General features: G+C 61.9%; 1 protein-coding gene across 15 annotated transcripts in view; it reads left to right on the forward strand.

Annotated features, from left to right (window-relative positions):
* The first annotated feature begins 3,746 nt into the window (after positions 1 to 3,746).
* PACS2 (phosphofurin acidic cluster sorting protein 2) overlaps positions 3,747 to 24,150 on the forward strand; it is a 62,949-nt gene continuing 42,545 nt past the window's right edge. For 3 of the 15 annotated variants that reach the window (XM_049705449.1, XM_049705455.1, XM_033421772.2), the window contains exon 1: positions 3,750 to 4,052. In XM_049705449.1, coding sequence (XP_049561406.1) covers positions 3,934 to 4,052 — 119 coding nt within the window. In that variant the 5' untranslated portion in view covers positions 3,750 to 3,933. Of the gene's footprint in view, positions 4,053 to 24,150 lie in introns of all 15 variants that reach the window. The other 12 variants (XM_049705451.1, XM_049705450.1, XM_049705456.1 and 9 more) reach the window with 6 other exon arrangements.

A 24,150-nucleotide genomic window follows, 5' to 3' on the forward strand; every position in this document is an offset into this window, starting at 1 on the left:
ATGGGGGTAAGAACCAGGTTCTGCTTTTTCTTTCCTGTGTCCCTAGGGTTGGAAACTAGCCTGATGATCATTTATGAAGTGAACAAATGTCTGAGCCTTTCCACTCAGCTCTGTAAGGGTCGCCTGAGACGTTTTCACTGGGCAGCTCCTGAGGGAATTTCCAGCTCCTTTCACAGTCAGTCAATGGTAGGGATCAGTGGGGCACCTGCTCCATGCCAGCCACTTAGAGGGCATCCCAGGGAGACAGATGCTGGATGCCATCCTGGCTTACGAAGCTCAGCCGGGGTGGACAGGTGAATGAGACAGGCAGGCATCCTAAGTGTCTGAATCTCTAACCCTGTGTTGGATATCAACAGAAGGAGTGTTGGTGCTGCCCTCAAGCTGAGCCCACCCACCCCTGCGGCTCTGGTGCCAGATGCCCGCAATCCTGTTGCAGCTTCCCGGAGCATCTCAGACACAGACTTCGGGCTCACAGCATTCCCAGCACACCTGCCCTGCCCTGGGAGGTCACAGCTGTTCTTTCCCTGTAAGAGGACTGCCTCCCGGGCCACTCTTTGTCGTCTGCTGTGGCTTCTGTGAAGAGTTCCCATCCCTACTTCAGTGATGGTGCCTCAGCCACACCACATCTTCCACCCACAGGAGTGGATGGGACATAGGTCACATCCAGGGGTTTCTGCCAGGAGCGTGGGCAGGCCAGAGTCTTGCCCCGCCCCTGCGCCTCTCCCGCAGCACCGCCCTAGGAAGAGAAGATGCCGCCAAGCTGCGGGCTGGAGCAGGCTGGAACCACCCAGCTGAACGGGTGTCTGCGCCCTGCAGGAGGCCTTGGCCACTCACCTGACCGGCTGGAGCCACTCCAAAGGCCACAGGGCGGAGGAGCACACCAGCCTCCGCCGACTTGGCGCGCCCCAGCCCGCTGCGCTCCAGGCGCGGGAAGACGCGCACCGAGGCTCCTGCCGGAGGGAGCTCCGCGGTGTCCGCACCCGGAGGGGAGCTTCTTGCAGTCAGGGGCCGCCCTGCCTGGTGCTGCATTGCCTCCCACGCCTGGGGGGATTTAACTCAGGCTGAACAGACGAATGAGTTTCCAAAGGGCCGGAGATCCAGAGCGCCCCAGTAGAAAAGCGAGAGCCCGGACTTGAAGGCGCAGGGCCCCCCAGTGACGATGGGTGGGATCGCAGGGAAGGAGCTGCCAGCCTCCACCTCGTCCTATCTACCGGGAGTCGGGGGGCTTCAACACAGCGGCAGTCCTACCGCCCCGTTTGGAAAGCCGAGGCCTTAATGCGTTTGAAAAACTTGGCAGGCAGGTGGCACACTATCAGGTCCTTAGCAAAGGATTTCAGGGCGCCCTCCAGGGACCTCTGCTCTAGACAAACCCTCTCCGCCAGCTTCATCCCCACCCATGCCACACCAGTTGTCCAGAGAGGGTCCTCTTTAACCAAGTTCCTGTTCTAAAGAAACAGCCATCAGAAAGAACAGATGTCCTCCAAACATTTGCGGGGTGTGTGTGTGGGGAGCATGTATCACACTGTACCACTTGGAGGGGCATCCTCCCAGCTTTCAGGGCACTCATCCTGGGACACACAGTCCAGAGTCATTTTCAAACACAGAGGGTGGCAATGCATGGAAGAGGTTCTGGCCAAAAAGGTGACTCTGATCACAAAGTGATACCTGTCCACTCCATCTCACCACCACTAACATTGTGGTGTCCACATGGTCCTACCTTAAAAAAGGAACAAATAAAAACAGAGTCACAGGTACAGAGCACACAGCCTGTTTCCAGTTTCTGCCTCCCTGCCTCGCAGAAAGATTTAAGCATTTCCTCCGTCGTGCTTATCGGGACAGCTCTGGACCAGACTGTGTGAGCCCACACCCGGGCCCCTCCCCTTAGGGGCTGCATACCCTTGGGTGCCTCAGTTTCCTCGTCTGTGACTTGGGGATGGAACAGGGCTGTCCAGTCCATGAAGGGTTCACAGTGGTCCCTGGGACCGAGGAGGGGCACAACTCTACTGTACAGGCAGCTGGTGTCAAGCCCCCTTGTGTACGGCTTAGTCACCCCACATCTCCTCACTTGACCCCCAGGTATACTCCTCTCCTGGGTGAGATGCCAGCGCACACAGACACAAAGTGTCAGGTGGCCCATTCATCTGACGCCACCGCACCTCTCGCCATCCAGCACCGCAGCAAGCCAAACGCCGAGGTCACTGGGCCCCTGTCCTCACAGGGGGCTGGTGCCCGTTCTCCGGACACCTCCCTCCCCCCATCTCAGAGGTATGAGACCCACAGGCACTCTGCCTGGCAGGAGCAGCGATGTAAGACAATACCCAGTCAGCTGGCTGAGGACAGACAGCCCCGCGTGGCTTTCAGCTGTACCACCCCAAAGGCACAGGAACATGTGGGAAACACAGATTCTCTTGTTCTCTCCAAAATGCCACCCTGGCTTTAAGCAGCCACAGCTGTTTGCAGCTCCAGATAGGGAGTCAGCGCTGGAGGCTGAGCTCTTACAAAGGAAGGAGCCAGCACGGGGTCCTCTGCAGGAGAAAGAGCTAATGGGGCGCTGGATGGTAAACCCCAAGGGTGAGGGAAGAAAGTCCATTTGCTTGGGCTGGGCTTCTTTCAGTAGACAAGACACAGACAGCAACTAGAGAGAAAAGCAACTGTGAATACTGTGGCTACAAAGAAACAGAAGAGATGCCAGAAAAGCTTCTCCTAAATCTCAGCAGCAGGATCTGGTGACTGATCAGAACCACCGCCAAAAGGATGGGGGGAGGGGACCCCTCCTTGGGCCCCCCAAACTAGATGTTCTTTTCTAGGGCCTTTTCTGACCTTCCCTGCCCCATGGGCCCAAAGGGTAGCTCTGGTCATCGCCTCCTACTTGCCTGGATCCCCAAGTTCACTGTGAGCCCCATGGCCAGGAGCCACCCCTGCCCCCAGACATTTGTTCTCCACTGTCATGTGTAAAAACCGCAGAAAGGGCATTGCTGGATAATAAGGAGGCTCAGGCAGAAAGAGGACACGCCAGAGGGGATTTATGGAGGACCAATCTGCACACTAAGCCTGTGTGGAGCCCCAGTGCGCCCGCACGGAGGAACTCCTTGGGGGGGGGGCTGATGGGTCTGTGCCACCCGCGACCCTGGTCCTCCTGCTTCACGCCCCACCCGGGCGATCCGCCAAGGGAGTCGGCGCGGGGGGAGGGTACAAAGAGACGGTGGGGGGACAAAGAGAGTTCGCAGCGTGGGCAAGCCTCCGGGGGACACGAGAGGCGCGGGGGCCCGGTGGTCTAGGAGTCGGTGCGGAGGACCCGGGGGCCGGCATGGGACTGGAGGGCGCCAGGGGACACGCGGAGTGCGCGGGGGGGCGGGGAGATTCTGCGGAGGCGTAGGACTGGGGGGTCGGGGACGCGCAGAGGCCCGGGGGATACAGGGGGACAATAAGTGCTCCTGGGGGGCTCGCGGGGCACAGGGCCACAGGCGGACCCTGAGGTCTCTCTGGCCCCTCCCTGCCTCTCCCGGGGGGCGGGGCGCGGCGCTCTGGGCGGGGCCTGTGCGCAGGCGCGGACGCGCGCTCCCGCGGGCCGCGGGCTGGGGCGCCTCCGGGGGCGCCGGCTCGAGGGGGGGGCGCGCGAATCTCACTTCCGGTGAGCCCTCCGCAGGCCGTGATTGGGCCCGAAGCGGCGAGCGCGCGCCCGCCCAGCCAATCAGCGGCGGCGGCGCGGTCGGGGGAGGGGGAGCACGGTGGGGGCGCGCGCGGGCGGGGCGGGGCGGCCGCAGCCTGGTCGCCGCCCGCGGGCTTGTCCGACGCCCGCCCGGCTGTCCCCGCCGCCCTGCAGCCATGTGACCGCGCCGCCGCCCTCCGCGCGCCCGGCCCGCCCGCCCGCCCGCCGCGCGTCCGCGGCCCGGCCGCAGCCCAGGCCGCCGAGGGAGCGGCGGGGCCGGCGCCATGGCCGAGCGGGGCCGCCTGGGCCTGGCCGGCGCGCCCGCCGCGCTCAACACGCCGGTGCCCATGAACCTGTTCGCCACCTGGGAGGTGGACGGCTCCAGCCCCAGCTGCGTGCCCAGGTACGCCGCCGCCCGCCTGCCGCTTTGTTCCCGCGCGCACCTGCCGGCCACCCGGGACCGGCCACAGGGGACCTCGCGCCTGGGTCCCCACCCGAGGCCTGCACGCGGGACCGGCCACCCCGGACCTGCACCCGGGGCCCCCACCCGGGACAGTCCACCCGGAACCGTTCACTCTGGGATCCCCACTCGGGACCCACACCCCGGGCCGTCGCCTTTGCGCCCCACCTCGGGCACGCGCCTTCCGTGCGGACCACCCCTGATGCGTGGATGGTCCCTGAGGTCCTGGTCCCGTGCAGCGGAGGAAGTGGCCCCGGGTTTCTCAGGCCCCGCGGTCCCCCGAGGCTCTCTGAGGCGCACACCTGGTTGGCTCCCAACCGGCATCGTTGCACCTGCCTACCGATGCGGTGACGGTGGAGTTGACTCAGGGTGTCTCCTCTCTCCACCGGGTACCATAGATTTCCTTTTGCGTCCAGCCACACTGTCAAGCCTGAGTGGCCTGGGAGTCACTCAGGGCACGCAGTGTCCAGAGGACACACAGATCTGGGACCTGGGACCACAATTTTATTCCTTCATCCTTCGTCCTTTTGAGGGTCTGGCCGTACCCCCCTGTCCTGCTGGCGGGGGGTATCTGCCCCTTGCCTGTTTGCACTATGCTGTGTAATTTAGGGACTTCCTTGTACATAAACACTGCTCCTTACATCATACTGTTAATTTTGCCATCGCAAAAGATGCTGCCCTTTCCACTTGGGGGGAACTGCCCTGTCCCCAGCGGTACAGCTGGACGAGGCTCACCCACCGGACAGCACCATGGCCACCCCGACTCTACTCAGGCCTGTCGCTTCCCTGCTCCTCCTGCCAGCTTGAAGCTCTGCGGGTTTCTTCCTGATTCAGTGGTCCCTGCTGAGGAAGCTCCCAGGCTGAGGGGGAAGAGAGACAAACTCACACCAGGGCCTGGTTCTGGAATGGACACCAGGCCACTAGGGCTGCAGGGGGGTGGCAGGGAAAAGCTCTCCCTGGGGAGATCCCCTGGCGGGACCAGAGGAAGTGGCCAGTGTGTACTGAGGGGGGTGTGCTCTGCCACAGCTCCTTCAACAGGTGTGCGAGCCAGGTGTTGGGGACGCAAAGGGCGCCGGGTGCCAGGGTTGCCCTCCCGAGCACAAGGCTGGTGGCTCAGGGCATTGGCTGTGCCGAGTGAAAAGATGGGTGCTCCCAGACCTGTGTGGGGCCTTGGGAGGTTGTGGTGTCCGAGGGAGACCCACCTGCTTGCCTCTTGTTTGGGAAGTCTCAGGGGCACCTCCCCAGGCCTGGCCTCCCACCCCCTCCAACTTCCCGTCTTGGCATTTGGCCCAGTGTCGGGCGCCACAGCCAAAGGTCATCCTGGACCTTCCCCACCATGCTTCTCCTGTCTGTCACCCCTGCGTCGTCACCCCTCCCCCCCGCTGGCTGCCGCCTCACGGCGCTCCCTGAGGGCATGCTTGCCCCCCTTCCTGCACCTCTTCAGCAGCTTCCTGGGGTGCCCCGAAAGACCACCGAAGTTTTGACCAGAGGGAGGTGAGGGAGGTGGCAGGTGGGCAGGGGTTGCGTGGTCGAGGGGCCCAGTCGGCCCCCCGCGGAGCTGGTGTAGGAAGCCCACTCTGGTGGGTGTGTGGGGAGGGCGGGGGCGGGGCCATGCAGCGCTAGGTGCTGGGGGTCCCCGGCTCTGCCTGGGTGGGGGGCGGGGGGCGGGGCCTGGCGGGTTGCTCTGTAGGCGTGGGGCTGAGCAGCCGTCGGAGTGGGCAGGCGCAGAGCTCAGGGGTCGGATGCACAGAACAGCCCCTCTGCGCCCCGGCGCGGCCCTCACCGCAGCACCCGGGCCCCCCCGCTTGGACCCCCGAGCGGGCCTCCTTGGATAGGCTGTTCTTCGTTCCGCTCGCTCGGAGACTTTATGTAGAAGGGATTCCACTCTGTCCGTTTGCACGTCTCCTCTTGCCCGGTCTCTAAGTTTCTGAGCGGCATCGAGCTGCTGTCTGTGCCTGCGGCGTGGTGTTCCCTGTAAGACAGCAGCACGTGTCTCTGCTTTGTGGGGGGACCTGTGGCTGTCCACAGCTTTGGGCCAGTTATGAATGCACCCCGTGGGCGGGCATTCTCGCACTGGCCCTCTGCCGCAGGCAGTAGGGCTTGGGGGGCGTGTGCTGGGCGTCACCACCAGGAGCCTTCCCAGAGCGGTTATGCCAGCTCCGGCCTCCCCACCCCCCACCCCTCCCAACCCCCCCGCATCCCCACTGCTCTGCCTTCTTGCCAGCACTGCCTGACTTTCAATTGTTGCCAATCTGGTGGGTGTGAAATGGTATTGTGGTTTTAATTTGAATTTCTCTGATTACTGATGTGGGCCATTTGTACTTCCTCATCAGCGAAATTCCTGTTCATTTCTTTTGCCAATTTTTTCTCCTTTTTCTTTCCCCCCTACTTGAGTCTCAGCAGCGTTTTAGGGACTGGTAATCCTTTTTCGGCAGTGTGTTGACACCATCCTCCTCTGATGATGCACGCTTCTTGGCTGTCTTTTCGAGGTCTGTGATGCCTCCTGAGGTGCACCCGGCGTTGGCCTTGGTCTTGTCTCGTGGTCTTTCCTTCCTGGTGGTGGCGGGAGAGCTCTCTGCTCTTCCCAGCAGCTGGTGCCAGGCCCACGGGGCTGTGACAGAGGCAGGCTCGGTTTCGTGGGTTTCCTCGAGGGAGTGGACAGCACCCCTTCCCAGTGACCCCCGGCCCTGGCGTCTTCCTATCCCTGCCCCTCTGCTGGGATTCCCAAAGCAGCCTCCTCCCCCGCCGCCCGCAGCTTCAGCGGGGTCTGGGGCATTTTGGACCCTTGCACTTGCCCCTTAATTTTCCTTCCTGTGGAGGCTTATGAATTAATTTCGCGGCGTCGGACATCTTTCCACAGGCTTACTGCGCGTTCACATTTCTCCACATCCTCCTGTTGGCGCCCTCTGCCGGCCACAGAGGGTGAGCTCACGCTCGCGGAAGGGCCTTCAGCTGGAAGCGTGAGCTTTGGCAGCCGCGTGCCCGGGTCCGCCACTGCCCGCAGGACGGGGATGTCTCCGTCACCCGCGGATGAGTGTCGAGCGCTCGGGGCCAGGCTCCCCCACCGGCCAGGTGCCCCGGGCATCGCGCACGGCAGCCCCGCGGCTCCCTCTCCACGTTGGTGGCATCCGCACGTGGTTTGAACCTGCTCCTGCCGGTGGGTGTTGGGGTCATTTCCTTTGGAGCTGATGTGTTCAGAGCCACTGTGGTCATCCAGGGTGAGGGCTTGGGCCGCGTTTGCTCTTCTCTTCAGGATGGCTGGTCGCAGGGGAGGCGGGGGTGTGTCAACTCTGAAGACACTGCGGGCTTTCCGAAGTGGTGGCACCACCTTGCATGGCCGCCAGCCGTTCTGTGCATGTTCTGTGCACGTTACCATCTTTTCAATTCCAGCCATTCTGGTGGCTGCACGATAGTTTCTCCTTGGGGTCTCGCTCTGCACTTGTTGTGCGTGGGTGTTGGGTATAATCAAGAGCCTGACATGGTCCTTCTCCTTTAACGACTGATGCAGTAAATTACGTCAATGGATTTTCTAGCATTAAAGTAACCTTTCACTCTTGGAAAAATACCAGCGTGGTCATGCCGTGTTCCCCTTCCTGTACATGGGTAGACTGAGATTAAGATTTTGCTTAGGACTTTTGCATCTCTGTCTCGGGTCTGTAATCTCCTGCTCATCTACTGCCCTTATCAGATTTTGGTGCCAAGATATCCTGCAGAAAGAGCTGTTGCATGGTATTGTTTGTGTGAAACAGGAATTGTTTGTTCCTTGAATGTGTGGGAGAAATCACCAGTACAACACCTGAGCTTGAAGTTGCTTTGGGGCAAGTGTAACTCCTGGCTCCATTTCTTTAATGATTGTAGGACACACACACCCCCACTTTAAGTTAGTTTCGGAAATATAGTTTTCTGGGAATTTGTCCATTTCGTCCAGATTTTCAAGTTTTTGGCAAAAAGTTGTTTGTAATATTCTTTTTTTTTTTTTTTTTAATGTCTGCAGGACCTTTAGAGCTGTCCCTTTTTAATTCCTGGTGTTGACTATTTCTGCACGTGGACATCCACACTCTGATCTATCTCACCAAGGGTTCATCATTTTTTTAAAAAATGAATATTCGTATCTTTATTTCTTTCCGCTTATGCTCTTTATTTTTATTTTTATGTTCCTGTTCTGATTTATTTATTTATTGGCTGTGTTGGGTGTTTGTTGCTGTGCACGGGCCTTCTCTAGTTGCGGCGAGCAGGGGCTACTCTTCGTTGTGGTGCATGGGGTTCTCATTGTGGTAGCTTCTCTTGTTGTGGAGCATGGGCTCTAGGCACGTGGGCTTCAGTAGTTGTGGCATGTGAGCTCAGCAGTTGTGGCTCTCGGGCTCTAGAGCACAGGCTCAGTAGCTGTGGCACACGGGCTTAGTTGCTCCGTGGCATGTAGGATCTTCCCAGACCAGGGCTTGAACCCGTGTCCCCTGCATTGGCAGGCGGATTCTTAACCACTGCACCACCAGGGAAGCCCTTTTTAAATTAATTAATTAATTTTTTGGATGCTCTAATTTCTTTAAATAGCTCATTATTTTTTCTCCTTTCCTTTCACATAAGATTTTATAAATACAAAATAAGTAATGCTTTGGCTGCGTTTCACAAGCTTTTATATATAAAATCTTTCAGTTTAAAAATCTTTTTAAAAATTTCCATTATTCTCTCTTTGGCATGATGGGATATTTCAAAGTTTCTTAATATCCAAACGTATGGTTTTTTCCTTAGTTGCTTTTCCATTGCCGAATTCATTTCTTCTCTTTTTTCCTATTGTTCATTTCTAACTTAGTTATGTTGTTGTCACAGAGGGTGGTCAGTATGACACCAGGTACTTACGATGCTTTGGAACTTACTCTGTGGCCCTGTTTGAAGTCAGTGTTCATACACGTTCTGTCTGTCCTGAAAAGGGTCATGTGTTTGGCACTTGGCAGTGTCATGTTTGATACCTGTTCCTTTAGGTCATGCTTGGCTTTGTCTGTTTCTCCTGGAGTTCTGTCATTAGGTACATCCTGTTTAGAATCGCAATCCCTCCCGGTGTTTGAACTGGTCAGCGTGTCTCACTCCTGACCTGACAGTGCTTTTCATCAGAGCAAAGATTTGGTAACTGTAGCTCTCTGAGCTTTCTTTTGGGTATATTTGCCTGTCATATCTTTGCCCACCTTGTTTCTTTAAACTTTCCTGTATCTTTACAGGTTACACGTATCTTTGGTTGTTTGGCACGATCTAGATTTCGTTTTCATTCGATCTGACAGTCTTTATTTTCTAACTATAGGACATTCAGTCTGTCGTCCTTTATCTAAATTACTGATATTTGGGCTCAGGTCTACCATTTTATTTTTGTGCTTATTATTGTCCTACATTTTTTACATTTCTTTCTCTTTTCTGTCATATCTTATTTTGCGTTTTTTTTCTTATTCTATTTCCCTTTCTATTAGTTTGAAACTTGTCACTACTACTTCTTCACTGGTTACCATATAAATTGTAAATTGCGTACTTGCTGTTACAATTTAAAGTTAGTTGTAAATTCTCTTCCTGAACAACACTGGGACCTTAGAGCACATTATTCTGACCCAACACTTTCACGTATACATGCTTTTGTTAGAGTATTTTAACTGTCTTCTTTTTTAGCCCATGTGAGGTTATTATTACTTTATATTGTTTTTTTTTCTTTATATTGTTAATACTTGATTAATCTCAAAACTCTCACCACTTTCTTTTTTTTTTTTTTTTTTTTTTTGCGGTACGCGGGCCTCTCACTGTTGTGGCCTCTCCCGTTGCGGAGTGCAGGTTCCGGACGCGCAGGCTCAGCGGCCATGGCTCATCGGCACAGCCGCTCCACGGCATGTGGGATCTTTCCGGACCGGGGCATAAACCCGTGTCCCCTGCATCGGCAGGCGGACTCTCAACCACTGCGCCACCAGGGAAGACCTCACCACTTTCTTTTCTTTATTCTTTTTGTATCTCTGGTCTCGGAATCATTTTTCTCCTTGTGTCGGAAAATTCGTCTTCAGGGTTTTCTTCAGTGAGGATCTGCAGATAACTAACTGTTCTTTCAGTGTATCTGAAAACGTTTACCCTAGTCCTGGAGGGTGTCCTCCCGGTTGTGGGGTCCCGGGCAGCATCTCCCCCGACTTGGCTCTCAGTTCTGCTGTTGAGAGGTCAGTGCCAGTCAGCTGTGATTGGTTGGAAGGTCTGTCCTTTCTCCCTAGTGGCTCTGCAGTCACCTCTCTGCTGTGCCTGAGTTGGGGTCATTGGCCTTTTTGCCTCTGTGGGGTGGTGATTTTCATTGGTTCCGGGAAGTTCTCAGGCACTTTCTCTGCAGTAGTCATCTCCTCCTGTCTGTCTGCTCGCCCCCGGAACACACCGGCCCTCTGGCAGCCCTTCCCTCTGATGTCACTGCGACCGGCCACCGGGCAGTCTCTGCTCGTCCCTGTTTCAGCGGCCAGTTCTCAGCCCTCTTTTCTGCAGAGGCGCGTCCGCGTCCCCCTGCACCCCGGCCTGCAGGAGGGTGTGCGGGGCAGGCGGGATCGGCCGTCCCCCACCGTGGGCAGAGCGGGCACAGAGTGGCACTTGGCGCGTGCCTGTGGTCGAACAGGATGCCGTGTTCAGGACCCTGGGCTTCGTTTGGAGGTCTGGGGAGTCACCAATCTGTTGGGGGCGGAGCTCTGGTTGGACGTGTGGGCGGGGGAGGCGGGGCGGGGAGGGCAGCAGCGGGGTTGAGCGTGGGCTTGGGCTCGGCAGCTTCTGAGCGCTGCGAGCCGCGTCGAGGGAGAGACTGAGGCACCTGACCCCAGCTATCCAGGCCTGCGGGCTGGGCATCTCTGGGGGAGGCCTGGCCCCTTGCTGGAGTCAGCGTGGCTCCATTCAGTGCCCCCTGACCGCCCTGTGCCGGGCAGTGCCCAGCCCCGGTGCACACCTGGGCGGTGGCCTGCTCCTCCGGCAGGTGTCGAGGTGGGCAGTAGCCCTCCGTGGGCGCAGTGCTGTAAACGTATCGTCTTCCCGAGTTGGCTTTCGTGCGGAAGGAATTGGCCACGGGGGGCAGGTGTCATCTCATGTGATGCTTAGTGACCCATCAACCAGGTGGGGCCCCTCAGTCGCCCCGCTGCCTGTCCCTCTCTTCCCGGGATCTGGGCTCCAAAACAAGCTCCCCTCTCCCTCTCCCCAGCAAGCCCAGCATCCCGCCCCAGGAGGGTCGGGTGACGAAGGGCGTCTGGGAGCAGGTGGGTGGGGCTGGGGGACTGTTCCAGAGAGTTGCTCTGCAGTCAGGAGCAATGACGGGCACGTGGAGGCATCATGGTTGGGTCTTCAGGGTCCTTCAGGGGCCCGAGCATCACTTGGTGTGGCCAGAGTGACCCATCACAGAGATGGGGGTGCTCAGGGGCAGGCACGCAGGGAATGGCAGGACGGGGCAGCCCTGACGCTGAGCGGCCTGGCGCTGCTGTCCCACCCAGGCCCCACCAGTCCCGTGTGTCCTCCTGCCAGTACGACCGAGTCTCATCGGACGCTCCAGACCGGGCCCCTCAGCTTCCGGTCTCGGTGGGAACTGGCTTGCAGTTGTCATTCCCGCTGCTGCTGGGTATTTTGGGCTGCAGGATGCGCCGGGCGGTGAGTGTGGGAGCTGCTGGCTCCCCCCTGCCGCCTGCGCCTGGCCGCTCTTGTGGCTGTTAGACAGTGGCCCTGAAAGAAGCCCTAAAAATAGCAGGTGAGCGTACGCGGAAGCGGAGTTCCCCCGGCCCTGGAGGTGCGTTGCCACGATGTGTCCTCAGCCAGGGAGGACTCTGCAGACGGGTGAGCGTACGCGGAAGCTGAGTTCCCTCCGGCCCTGGAGGTGCGTTGCCTCGGGTGTGTCCTCAGCCAGGGAGGACTCTGCAGACGGGTGAGCGTACGCGGAAGCTGAGTTCCCCCCGGCCCTGGAGGTGCATTGCCATGATGTGTCCTCAGCCAGGGAGGACTCTGCAGAGGGCTGTGATGCATGTGAGGACAGCCCGTCCTGAAGAACGGAATTTCTAGGACTCTGCAGAGGGCTGTGATGCATGTGAGGACAGCCCTGTCCTGAAGAGCGGAATTTCTAGTAAAGCACTTCCTACTCCTGAGTGTCTCCAGCCCGCGGGGCCCCCGCCCGCCCCGGAGAAGGCAGCGCTCTGTGCTCTGTGCTTTCCGGGGTGAGACGTGCGCGTTCTCCAGGAGCCCCTTCTCAGCAGCAGCGGACACGCAGCGCCCAGCTCTGCTGGCCTGGTAGCTCTTCCCATTGGAGGTCAAGGCCGAGGTCTGGGGTCTTCTGCATGGATGGGCCAGAACGGGCCCTGGGGGCGCTTCTGCAGCCACGAGGTGGTGGGAGGTGCTGCGGACAGGGCGCGTCTGTCCTTCTTCCTGCCAGATGCGAGGCAGCCAGCCGGGCCCCGCCGCCCCCACCAGCCTTTCCTCATCTCCCCAGCCAGACCACGACGCCTCCCTGGTGCGGGGCAGCATCCAGCTACCGTTCTGAGAAGGGACGCTCCTGGTGGCCTGGCCACAGGGCACCTTTGTCCGGATGGCAGGAGAGGATGGGGAGGGATGGCAGAGGGACGGGGACGAGCAGTGTCTGCACGGGGGGCTCAGGTCCACCAGCAGTGAGGACCACCACCCCACAGTGGTCAGGACAGAGTGGAGCGGCTGGGAGGTGTCACAAGGAGCCTGGCCCGGCCTCTTCTCCTTGGGCAGACACACCGGGTCTTGCCCTTGGCAGGAAGAGAAGCACCTCTCCTGTCTCCCGTCCTGGCCATCAGCTGGCTCCGTTTCCACTGTCCGTGGGGCGATTCCCTCCACCCCCTGCCAGGACGTGCAGCCCTACACACACCGTGAGTCCCGAGGAGAGCAGCGTGGGCTTGGGCGTCTCTGCCCCCTTGAAGGTGGAACCCTGTTGGCGGGGAGTTGGCCCTCGGAGGCACTGCCCTCTGGTCAGATGTGGCTGTGGCCTTCGGCGGCCTGGGTTCCGACCGCCTCTGCCCCGCATCACCTGCACGGGCTGCGTGCTCCTCCAGTTGGCGCTGGGCTCCCTCGTCTTTGCCCACTTTACTCTGTAGGGCCTGCGTCCCCATTGGGAGACCCTTAGTGAGGAGCCTTGGACCCTTGACAGCTGGGACACTGGCATCTTTCCCTTAACCGGAGCCTCGTTTTCAAGTCCTGCAGCCGACCTCGCGGCAGTGATGGTGGGTCATCTTTTATCGGATCACGGCCAGTCAGGATCTTCCTACTTTTAGATGCAGACAGGATGGGATGAGGCTTTCCGGCACAGTTTGCATGTGGGGCTTCAGGTGCCGCCGTGTGAGGGCTGGCTCTGTGGAGGTGTCCTCAGGCCTCGGAGGACATTGTCACCGCCCTAGGGCCCCCGGCAACCAGCACCCACATCCCTGCTTCTGAACCCAGGTGGGGGCTCCCCCTGCTCGGGGGTGTCGTGACTCACACAAGGCTGGTCCCTGTTGTCTGGGAGCAGACACGGTGCATCTCCAAGGCGCCCGAAAGTGCCTCAGACAGGTGTCGTGCTGGGGCGAGTGTCCTGGGGTGCTGCCCTGGGCGCCCCCTCGGTTCCTTCTCTGAGCTCCGCCAAGGGGCCGGCTGGGTACAGCCACCCGGAGGTGCCCCGTGGCAGGTCACGGGAGGGAGTGGAGGGCGCGTGGCCATTCCACGCTCTGTGGTGGCCCAGGGCCCTCCCGCCCTACCCGTCCAGGCTGCATGCGCCAGGCAGTGAGGGCAGGGTGAGCTTTGGCTGCACAGACCTGTCCTGGGTTCTGGGCTCCTGTGACCAAGCCCATGGCCAGGACACTGCTGCCGGCTCCCGGTCAGGGTCCCTCTGGGGTACCCCCCGTCTGTGCCCCCGCTGTGCTTGCCCCCACCCCAACAGGAGCACGCTGTCTCTTGCTTATTCCCGCTCGGGCTCCGGACTCTCTGCTTTAACTGGTTGCAGCGTGACTTAAGAGTTGTCACGCTTTGACAAGTTAATGGAGAGTGACAGTCACCACACCCCGAACTGCGTGCCCCTGGCCGGCCCGGCTGTGGCAGGAGATGAGCTGCGTGTGGAGCATGTTTCCAAACGCTGTGATTGTCGATGCAGCGCTGGGCGCCCACCCCCGGGAGAGGGGTGAGAATGGGGCGAGACTGAGCTGCCAGCTGGGGGAGGGGGCATGGGGCCCCACTCAGAATGAGGGCTTCCCAGAGGAGGGGGCATGGGACAGGCTGAGAGTCCGGCGGCAACGGCCTGAGGCCGCAGGAGAGGCACACGTCTGGGTCCATCAGGGCCAACCAAGGACCGCCCCTGGGGCCAGGCGGGTGGTGGGCTGTACACAGATGCCGAGTGGCACAGGGACCCGGCTCCCCCACCAGCCACTCGGCCCTCGGGCCCTCGGCTGGTCACGCTGTGAGCACGGCCCTGTGCTTGCCCTGCAGGCCGTTGTCCTGGGTTTGTGCCAAAGCGGCTGAGGCAGAGCTGATGGGGGTGCCCCGCTGCAGGTCCCCGCAGGGGACACGGGACCTTGACCGTCAGGGTTTGGGCGGTGGGGGGGGCTCTTATGTCTCCCCCCACCCCCCCCAGCCGCAGCTCGCCAACACCCGCCTGTGGGCTTGCCTCTGGCAGGTCATCGAAGGCTTCAGACGTTTGTTTATTAGTATTAGTGACGGGGTCGGAGATAGGACCACTGCACCTGAGCCCCTCGGGCCGTGCTGGGGTCACCCACAGTCTCGGTGTCACGCCAGCTTTGTGGCGATGGTGGAGGTCGTTCTAGGGGAGAAGCGCGGCACAGATGGGGACCCCCCCACCTCCCCAGCGGGAGGAGCGAGTCTGTAGGGAGGCCTTGTGCAGCCAGGCCTCTCCCGACCCGCGGAGAGAACGCCACACCTCTGTCCCCTTTCACATCTGCCTCCTGGAGAAAAGGGGACAACGCCTGGTAGAAAAGCCGCCCTCCCCCAGAGCCTTGGGCCTGACTCAGCGGACAGAGGCCTCGGGGAGGGGGCAGCTGCTACAGCAGCTGCTCGGGGACGGCCGCTGGAAAGCTGGGGCCTCCCATCCGCACGTGCTCTGTACCCAAGGTAGGCCCTAGCGCTGCTGTCCTGCAGAGAAGGTTTCTGGGGCAGTGTGCGTGGGCCGTGGGACGAGAGAGGGCGGCTGCGCAGGCCCCAGCCCAGCGCCTTCCTGCTGAAAACCAGCTCCTTTAAAGGAGGGCACAGTGGGCAACAGTGTAAGTGGGATTTCCAGTTAAGCTGTTTGTGTTAGGAATAAAAAGACGTGTCTGGTCAGACCGTTTAGAAGAGAGTTCCTTGGGGATCCCCTCCTACTCGGGGGTCTTTCCAATTCCCTTTAAGAGTAGAGTGAAGATGAGAACCTTTCTCAGTGAGACATGCAGCCTGGTAGCCCCATTTTTGCATGTTACTGACCTAGACAGAAAGGGTGTCAGGTTCACCCGGACCCAGAGCCTTGCGGGAGGGAAATTGGGAAACTCATAGCAGTAGAGCATTACAGATGTCCAGGGCTCTAGTTGAATTTCCTCCCCCTGCTGTGGAGTTAACTCAGGTGAAGCTAGGACGTTACACAGCTGTTTCCTCCCGAGCTAGCTCAGCCGGCTGTGGGCCGCCCCCAGGAGGCCTCTCGAGGCTGACCCGCGCCCCCTTCCCCAGGCGGGCGGCCGTGGCGCTGCTGTGCGCTGGTTTGTGAAGGAGAAGGCCGTGGAGCCAGGTGCTGGGCAGAGGCCTCCGGGGAGGAGCGCCTGTGGTTTGTAGGGGCCCTGGGCACGGCTGGCAGGCTGCAGCCCCTCCCCGCATGGCCCCGACCAGACCCTCGCGTCGCCTCTCACGCCCGCGTACCTGACTTGGCATTTCCATCGACGTTCGAGATTTGCTTCCTGGCACCTGGAGGTCCTGGGGACCGGACGTGGTTGGGGAGGGGACCCCGGGCCTCCAGGAGCTCTGGGGGAGTCTAGGGTGCTTGGCCCCCAGGCTCAGCCTCTGTGGTGCAGTGCATCAGGGCCTGGGGGCCTGAGCACCCCCTGGAGGCACCAGCGTGGGGCGGGGCAAGTGGCAGGAGCCTTCTGGTCTCCTCAGAGCCTGTGACCACTCAGCGGGCTTCTCGCGATGGCTGGGCGTGGTCCAGGCGGCCCTCTGTGTGGGCACAGCAGGGACCCCTGCAGCGTCCCCTGGGGACGCCCTCACTGAGAGCAAGCCTGTGGGTCCACGGCGGCTGCATTACCTCAGAGCAGGTGCACCTGGTGCCTGTCTCAGGGAGGAGACCTTGTTCTCCACCGAGCGGGGCTGGGACCTCTGCTGTTGGAAGAGGGAACTCAGGGTGAACCCCTGCGTCCGTACCCACACCCGGTGGGGGGAGGCTCCAGCCGGCACCAGCCCCGCCCCCTTGTGTCTTGGGGTCTCGGGCCTCTCTGTGGAGGACAGGCCATGAGGCAGGACCCACCTGAGCAGACGCAGTGGTGGCTTCCCACCAGGGAAGCGGGGGCCCCCAGGGGTGACCGCTGTGCCCGTGGTGGGGAGTGGCCGAGCCTGGGGGGCTGGTGTGTCTGATCGCCGGCCCGACCTCAGTGTGACCCTACCCCTCGCCTGGTGACAGCCCTGGTGTGGCCAGTGCCTGCCCAGACGGAGGGCAGTGGTGTGGCTGAGAAGAGGGACCTGGGGCTCCGGGGCAGCAGACAGCCAGGGCCCAAGACCCAGCGTTTCCAGGAGGGCCAGCTGCTGGGATTGAGGTGTGTGGTGAGCACGGACCCTGTCTGGAGCCTGCTTTGGAGAGGAGAGAGCAGCAGTAGCTGGGGGGACTCGGGGGGGGGGTGCCGCGATGGGGGGGTACCGGGAGGAATGGCCGTGTGTTGGCTGCTGTGAGAAGCAGCTCTCCTCAGGTCACCCCTGTTTCTCAGCAGAGCGAGCAATGGAGCGAGGTGGGGCGGAGGGGGATGTGAGGTGTTGGTCCAGGGAGGAGGGTGGCCCGGGAAGGTTGGGGGCCAGACGTCCGTGTCGCGGACCTGGGTGGCCAGGTGGTGCCAGGGGTTCTCCGGGGCTGTGTCCAGCATCTCAGGTGGAGAATATTGGTGAACTGGGTGCCCCAGGAGGGACCAGAGGGAGGGAGATGGGGTGCTAGGCTGGGGGCTGGCCTGGGGTGACCCACAGTGGGTCCAGCGCTAGAGGACGTGGGCCGGAAGATGGGCGGCGGTCCGACAGGAGGTCCGAGCGTGGGGCCTCCTGGAGACAGGACGAGGCCCCGGTGAGGTGGGGTGCCTGCAGGCTGTGTCCGTGGGAGGAAGACGGACGTGGGGTTCCTGGGATTCCGCTGGCTGGGGCATCCGTCCCAGCTGAGGCGCGTCCTGCGCTGGCCTCCGTGACTTGCCCGGTCAGCCCCCCAGCTGGGACCCGCAGCATTCCTCCCTTCCCCGGTGATGGGGGGCAGGGCCGCGTGGCTCAGCTTCCTGGTGACTAGCCCTTTTATCACCTCTGTCACCTTCACCCGGATCCCGCTTTATGCCCCGTCGGGTGCCGCGTGCCCGCCCAGTCCGTGACGTCAGCCTGGTGCTCCTTTCTGTTATCATTCTTTCTTTGTTTTGCTCTTCCTCTGCTATTTTTGGTCACTTATTCCTTGGAAATTGGTGAAGATTGATTGAGTTTTCTTTATTACTCCCTCCAGGAAATCTGTTTTCAAGTTCCTTTATCGTGTGCTTGAAAAGTGAGAATTCCCAGCATTGACGGGAAACCAGCATCCCTCCTTCCCTCGCAGGCAAGTGAGGGCCTTGCCGAGTGGGCTTTGCACCCCTCTCCCGGCCCCCCCCCACCCCGTTCCAGACGCCTGCTCACAAGGGGGCCCGCCTCCACGCGCCTTCCGCTCCGCCCAGGCGCCCGCTCGGTCCTCGCATCCCGGGGACGGAGGGGCCGCTGGGGCTGTGTCCCCTGGCCTCTGGTGGTTTTGACGAGTGCGGTGAGCCTGCCAGTGGTTCCCCTGTGGGCAGCGTGTGTTCTCTGGTTGCTAGGAAGTGTTTTTCTTTGGATTTGGCACGTCTGGGTGTGTTTATTATCACATTTTTACTTCATCCTCCTTGGGACTCAGTGTCTGCCCAGCTCGTTTTGGAGGAATTCTCATCTGGGGTCTGGTCGGATGTCCTGCTTCCCCTCCTCTGTCTCCAGTCGCCCTTCCTGGTGAGAGCCGCGCCCAGCAGCGTCCAGTGCCAGCTCTGACCATGAGGGGCTACCCTCAGCTCCGTGGTTGGGCCACGTGGGCAGCCCCCCGGGGCGCACAGGAGCCCCTGAACAGAAGCCCTGGCTGTGCCGACCCTCTCCTGGCCGCAGCGGCCGTGGTGAAGCCCGGTGGGCACTGCACCCGGCCCTCAGATGGTGGGATTGCTCAGCCCCCAGGGCCTCCCGGGCTTCCCGGGGGAGGCGCCTCTGCAGGGAGCCACGTGGCGCAAACTGGAGGAGGTGCGGGTGGAGGTCTTGGTCTGGCGTCCAGGGTTCCTCCTGGGGGCTCCAGCCCCTGGGCGCAGGTGCTAAGGGCTCAGTCTCCTGCTGAACAGCAGCCCCTGTGGCCCCCTGCCGAGGAGCGGGTCTTGATTGCTAAGTGAGAAGTTCAGCCCTAGACGCGCCCTGTCTGGGGCAGAGCAGAAGTCCTCCGAGAAGGCTCAAGCCCCATCCCTGCTGTCAGCTCAGGCGGGTAGCAAAGTGCCACAGGCCTGCAGCTTGAACAGCATTTAGTTCTCACAGTTCCAAGGGCTGGAAGTCCAAAGTCTCGGTGCCAGCAGGTCCAGTGTCTGGTGGGGGCTGTGTCCTGGTTCATAGATGGTGTCTCCCTGTGTCCTCACTGGGGGAAGGGGTGAGGGAGCTCCCTGGGGTCCCTTTTACAAGGGCACTAACCCCATTCACGAGGGCTCCACCCTCCTGACCTCATCACCTCCCAGAAGTCCCTCCTCCTGATAGCATCACAGTGGGGCTTAGGGCTTCAACATATGGATTTGGGGGAAACAATAGCCTGTAGCCCCCGCTGTGCCCCCAGTGTTTTCAGGGGCACCTGGGGCAGGACACACTCTGCTCCCCTCACAGACGCTTCCAGGGTGCATGTGGCTGCTGCCCTCCGTGCCCTCCCCAGACCCGGTGCCTGTGGGCAGTGGGCCTGCAGTGGAGCGTGCCCACAGCCTGGGACCTGGAGCTTGTCGGGTCCTTGTAGACCACCTGCTGTGAGACACCAGAGGCGCACGTCCCACCTCGCCCGCCCTGACTGCTCTGGCTCTCTCGACACCCCGTTGTCTGACAACCTGGCGGCACTGAACTCCCCCAGACGGCCGCACTCCGCACCCAGCGGGGCGTGCTCTTTCCCTTCCGTGAGCCTGCCCACTGCGGGGCCACCAGAGGCTGCCCCGGCACGGTGTCCCACGGCGGCCCTGCTTGTCAGCGCACGCGGCCCAGGTGCTCTCCTGTCACCGTGGGCCTCGCTCCGCCAGCCCTCGTGGGCGCCTGTCCCTGGACTGTGCTGCCTGGAGGGAGCCTGGGGACTCGGGGTCCCCAGAGAGAAGGCGCTGGCTGCTTGCTGGTGTGGCCTGGGGATGCGCCTGGACAGGCCGGGCTGGGGCGAGGCCAGGGTGGTCTCTCTGAGCCCTGGGGAAAGCTGAATGTTAAAGGAGCCGGGGAACGGGCCGCCTCCTTCCAGGGCCACCCCCGAGTGTGCCCTCCCCCCTCCCCCCCCCGCCCCATGGGAAGTTGGGAGTGGGGCAGGAGTTGGGTAGATTTTGGCAAAGAAGCAGGAGGAAGGCCATCGCCTTCACTCTGTCCAGGCAGACCGCAGGGCTTGCGGCCAGCTGGGCCCTTGTTGTCCCGGCTGTGAGTCACCTGGACCACAGCTTCCCGCCTGGAGCAAGGCTGAGCGGGGCCACTGCTTGGTCCCTGAAGTCCCCTGTGGTGCGGTCCAGCCGGCAGGCTGTGCAGGAGGGCATGCGGCCCAACCAAGGTGCTTGTGGCCTGCGCCGTCCTCTGCACCCAGCTTCCCTGTGCTGGCCTGGCCGAGGAAGGGCCCCCCCCCGGCAGGAAAGTGCTGGGCAGGGGCTCTTTCCCGCCTGGGGACCCCGTCTCCCTCGCGACCAGGACAGTGCGGGGCTCCCCTCCAGTGGCTAGTGAGGTGTACCCGCGTGCCCAGGGCCTCTGGTCACTCAGGCGGGGCACAGAGGCCCAGAAGGCCCAAGGAAGGAGGTTCTGATGGCCAGGCCCGGGTCCTGGGATGGCTGACGGCTCTCATGTGTAACAGCCTTGTGGCCGGCTGGCTGGAGCTCTCTGGGTCCTGGGCCCTGTGTTGAGGTTATGCGTGTGTCCCAGTGTTGTCTGCCCAGCCCCCTTGGGGCGGCCCTCCCTGCTGTGGACACAGGGTGCTCTCTGCAGGCGCCTGGGCCCATGTGGCCTCTACCGGGTACCCGTGCTCAGCCCGGCCCACCCACCGGCCGGCTTGTCCAGCGTGTGGCCATGCTGGCCTCTGACGCAACACCCACCACTCCCTTGGAGGGACTGGCTCTTCTGCCCCCTCCTACCCGTGCCCTGGCCCCCGTCGCAGGTTAGCCTCTGCTGGGGCAGGAAGGTGGGCTCACAGTGACCCCTTCCAGGGGTCCCGGCCTTGGTGTTGGGGTGCCTGACTGTCCCTTGCTTCCTGCAGGGCCATCCCAGCCCCACACCGCTGGCAGGGAAGCTGAGAAGGCACCTCTGACCTTCTCTCCTGATTAGCAGGAAGCAGCCATGTCCAGATAAGGCTCGATCAGCAGAGAAAGCTGAGCTGGGCCAGCGAGAGCTGGCAGCCGCCTCAGGCTGCCGGAGGAAGGTGACCAGCGCTCGGGATGCGGGTGCAACTGGAGCCCTTGGCCCCCAGCAGGCTCTGCCCCTGAGAACCCTCCAGGCCTCCAGGTGCCCCAGTCTCACCCTGCGGCCCTGCCGTGACCAAGCTGCGTGGGCCTGGAGCCTGAGCCCCCAGGGTGCCGTGTGTGGGCCGGCCCGTCCCAGGGGGGCAGGCCGGGCGTGGGGGCCGCGTGGCCACCTGCTGCCGCAGGGCCCCCGCTCCCACCGGGGCAGATGCAGGACCGTGCAGACAGGGTCAGCTCCTGGAGACAGAAGGCCCCTTAGTTCTCCCTCCCACAGAACACCCAGCGCATGTGGGGCCACAGAGGCAGGCCCGCACGTGGCCCCGGTTTAACCGCTGACGTCCTGGGTGCCGGGAGAAAAACGGGAGAGTCAGCGTCCTCCTCGGAGGGCCAGCCCGGCCCTGGGAAGCCCGGGGGGCGCTCTCCTTGTGCGTCGCGGGCTGCACGCTGTGCTGGGGTCTGGGCCCAGCCAGCCCCTCGTGGCCCGTGTGGTCGCCCTGCGCCCAAGCTGAGTGCTGCTGGCGGGACTGTGGTGGGGCGGCCACTCTGGGCAGCGGTCTGCAGCCCCTCTAAAGGCCCGGCCACGTCGCCACGTGGCCAGCACATCACTTTTTCAGAAGAAGAGGAACAGGGGCTGCATTCACGCTTGCACACGCGTGTTCAGGGCGGCTGCCCGGAGGGCCCAGTGCTGTCCCGACACCTACCGGGTGGGTGAACCCAGGACGTGGCGCCCCTCAGAGGAGCCACACGTGTGAGCCCCTCGTACCGAACGTCAGGCCGGGCGGGGCCCCTGTGGGCTGATGTAGCGGTCCTGGAGTTAGAGGGGACGCTTGCTGAACGTCGCCAGTGCTGAATGCCGCTGGTGGTGTGTGTGCTTGAGCACGGTTGAAATGGTCGATTTTACATCGTACACGCTTTACTACAGTGGGAGAGGTTTTAGGGAGGAGGGCCAGGGACGGTTCCAGATCCGAGGAGACCAGCCAGGCAGGCCGCCGACAGCAGGGAGGACAGGGCGCCACGGGCGACGGCCCCTCGCTTAGCGTCCTGATGCCCCAGCTCGCTCTCAGCCCGGCCGCCCCCAAAGCCTAGGTGCCCACGGGGCGGGGTCCCTGGCTGGTGGCGGGGGGGTGTTTGCTGAGCTCTTGCTGCAACTTTCTGTGGAGCTTGAGCTTTTCCTCATAAAAGCCAGGGCGGCGGGCGGCGGGCGGCGACCCGCGGGCCCCGGAAGGCTCTGGAGCCCCAGGGCGGCGTGGGTTACGGGTCTGCACGCCTGTGAGTCGCCTCTGCGCCGTCGCCGCATTTCTGTGGGTTGATTGTCTTTCTGCTGCTCCTCTGTAGGCGCCTTTGTACTTGGGACATTAGTCCTTTGTCTTCTGTCGGCATCGAGGCTCCTTTCCCGCATCTATTGTCCCGTCTCTGAGTCTGCTTGCAGTAACGTCCACGTTTCCCGTCTCGGGCAGAGTTTGTGTCTCGAGGAGCTGGGGGAGCCGCTACGTTGGGCACATCTGGCCCCCTTCCTCCGAGGACCTGGGTGCACCAGGTGCCGTCCTAGGCCCCGGACCTGGTCCCATCCCTGCGGAACTCAGCCCTGCTTAAGGGGATGCGCGGTGATCTGGGACAGACACTTCCCACCTGAGCACCATCAGTGAGAGGGGGGTGAGGTGGGACGAGGTGGGATACGGAGCTCCCTGATGTTGGGGCGCCAGTCAGCAGGGCGGGGCCGGGCCCCAAGTGCTGGGCCCGGGGCTGGGAGTGCAGGACGTCTCTAGGGCCTTCCCGGAGGCTGGACAGAGCCAGTCACTGGGCTCTTTCTGCAAGGCGCCTCCACACCGGCTGGCGGCCACAAGACAGGGCAGGGTCCTCCTGGGGGGCTGGTCGGGTGGCGAGCAGGCTGAGGGGCTTCCAGGAGATAGGTAGAGCCCGGGGCGGGGGGCCTGGGATCGGCCCCTGGGCAGTCAGGAGGGAACGGGCCGTGTTTCGGAAAGGACTACGCGTTGGGCTGGAACTTTTAATTTTAGAGTGAAAATGTCAAGAAGAGCCAAGGTGGCAAAGATGGTGGTTGGCATGCAGAGGGGCACTCCTGCCTCCTTCTGAAGCCAGCAAGACGAGGAGTGGCCAGAGACCTGGGGGGAGGCCCAGGAGAAGGAGGACATGGGGGCCCAGGACCACCGGGTCGGGCCCGCTGCAGGGGAGCCCAGGACAGGCCCAGCCCTCAGATTCTCCAGAGGGCGGAGGCACAGGCACCGGGGCGGAGCCCGGAGCCCTCGTCGTGCCCGCTCTGGATGCGAGCAGACGCCGGCATCGAGGTCCGACAGTGACGGTCAGCAGGAAGCGTCAGCCACAGCACGGCCCTGCACCCGTGGAGCGGGGACAGGACGCTCCGGATCGCCCAGCTGGACGGCAGACGCGGACGGGCTCGGCGCAGGAGCCAAGTGCGAGCTGAGCAGCTGTCGCGGGGAGCGGAGCGGAAACAGAGGTGGACGGAGACGGCGAGGAGATACCGTGGGCGCTGCGTGTGGAGCGAGGGGTGTCTTGGCGCTACTTCCGGAAGGATCCCCCACCCACCGCCGGTCCTCCCGCTGCCCTTGGCCCTGTGCTCTGTCCATTCTGTCCACAGGGCGGCCAAGAGCTGCCCTCCGCAGGCCATGCGGGAAGGTCGCTGCCCTGCCAGAGCACGCAGAGCCTACCCCCGCGGCAGGCGGGCCCAGGCGGGGACAGTCCCCTCCTCAGATGTCTTTGCTTGTGACTGGCCCTGTCGCTTCCGTCCTGAGGGGGGCGAGCAAGGGAGGGGGTGAGGTCCTGCTGTGGGGCCCCCCGCGCTCTTGGTGGGCCTGGAGCAGTTGGGTGAGACAGCCTTGCTTTCCTCTTAGGGTTGGGGAGCCCTGTTGAGGAAGAGTCCCTCTTAGCAAAGGTTTTCATTTGTTTGTTTTTGTTTTTCTCTTCTTGGCCGCCCCATGTGGCATGTGGGATCTTAGTTCCCCGACCAGGAACGGAACCAATGTCCCCTGCATTGGAGGAGTGGAGTCTTAACCACTGGACCGCCAGGGAAGTCCTTTAGCAGAGGTTTTTAATCAGAAGTTAAAGCCAAGCCTTGTGCACTGTTGGTGGGAATGTAAAATGGTGCATCTTCTGTGTAAAACAGTGGATAGAGCTGCCCCCAGACCCAGCAGTCCCAC

Source organism: Orcinus orca, chromosome 2 (assembly GCF_937001465.1).
Source record: "Orcinus orca chromosome 2, mOrcOrc1.1, whole genome shotgun sequence".
Classification (NCBI taxonomy): Eukaryota; Metazoa; Chordata; class Mammalia; order Artiodactyla; family Delphinidae; genus Orcinus; species Orcinus orca.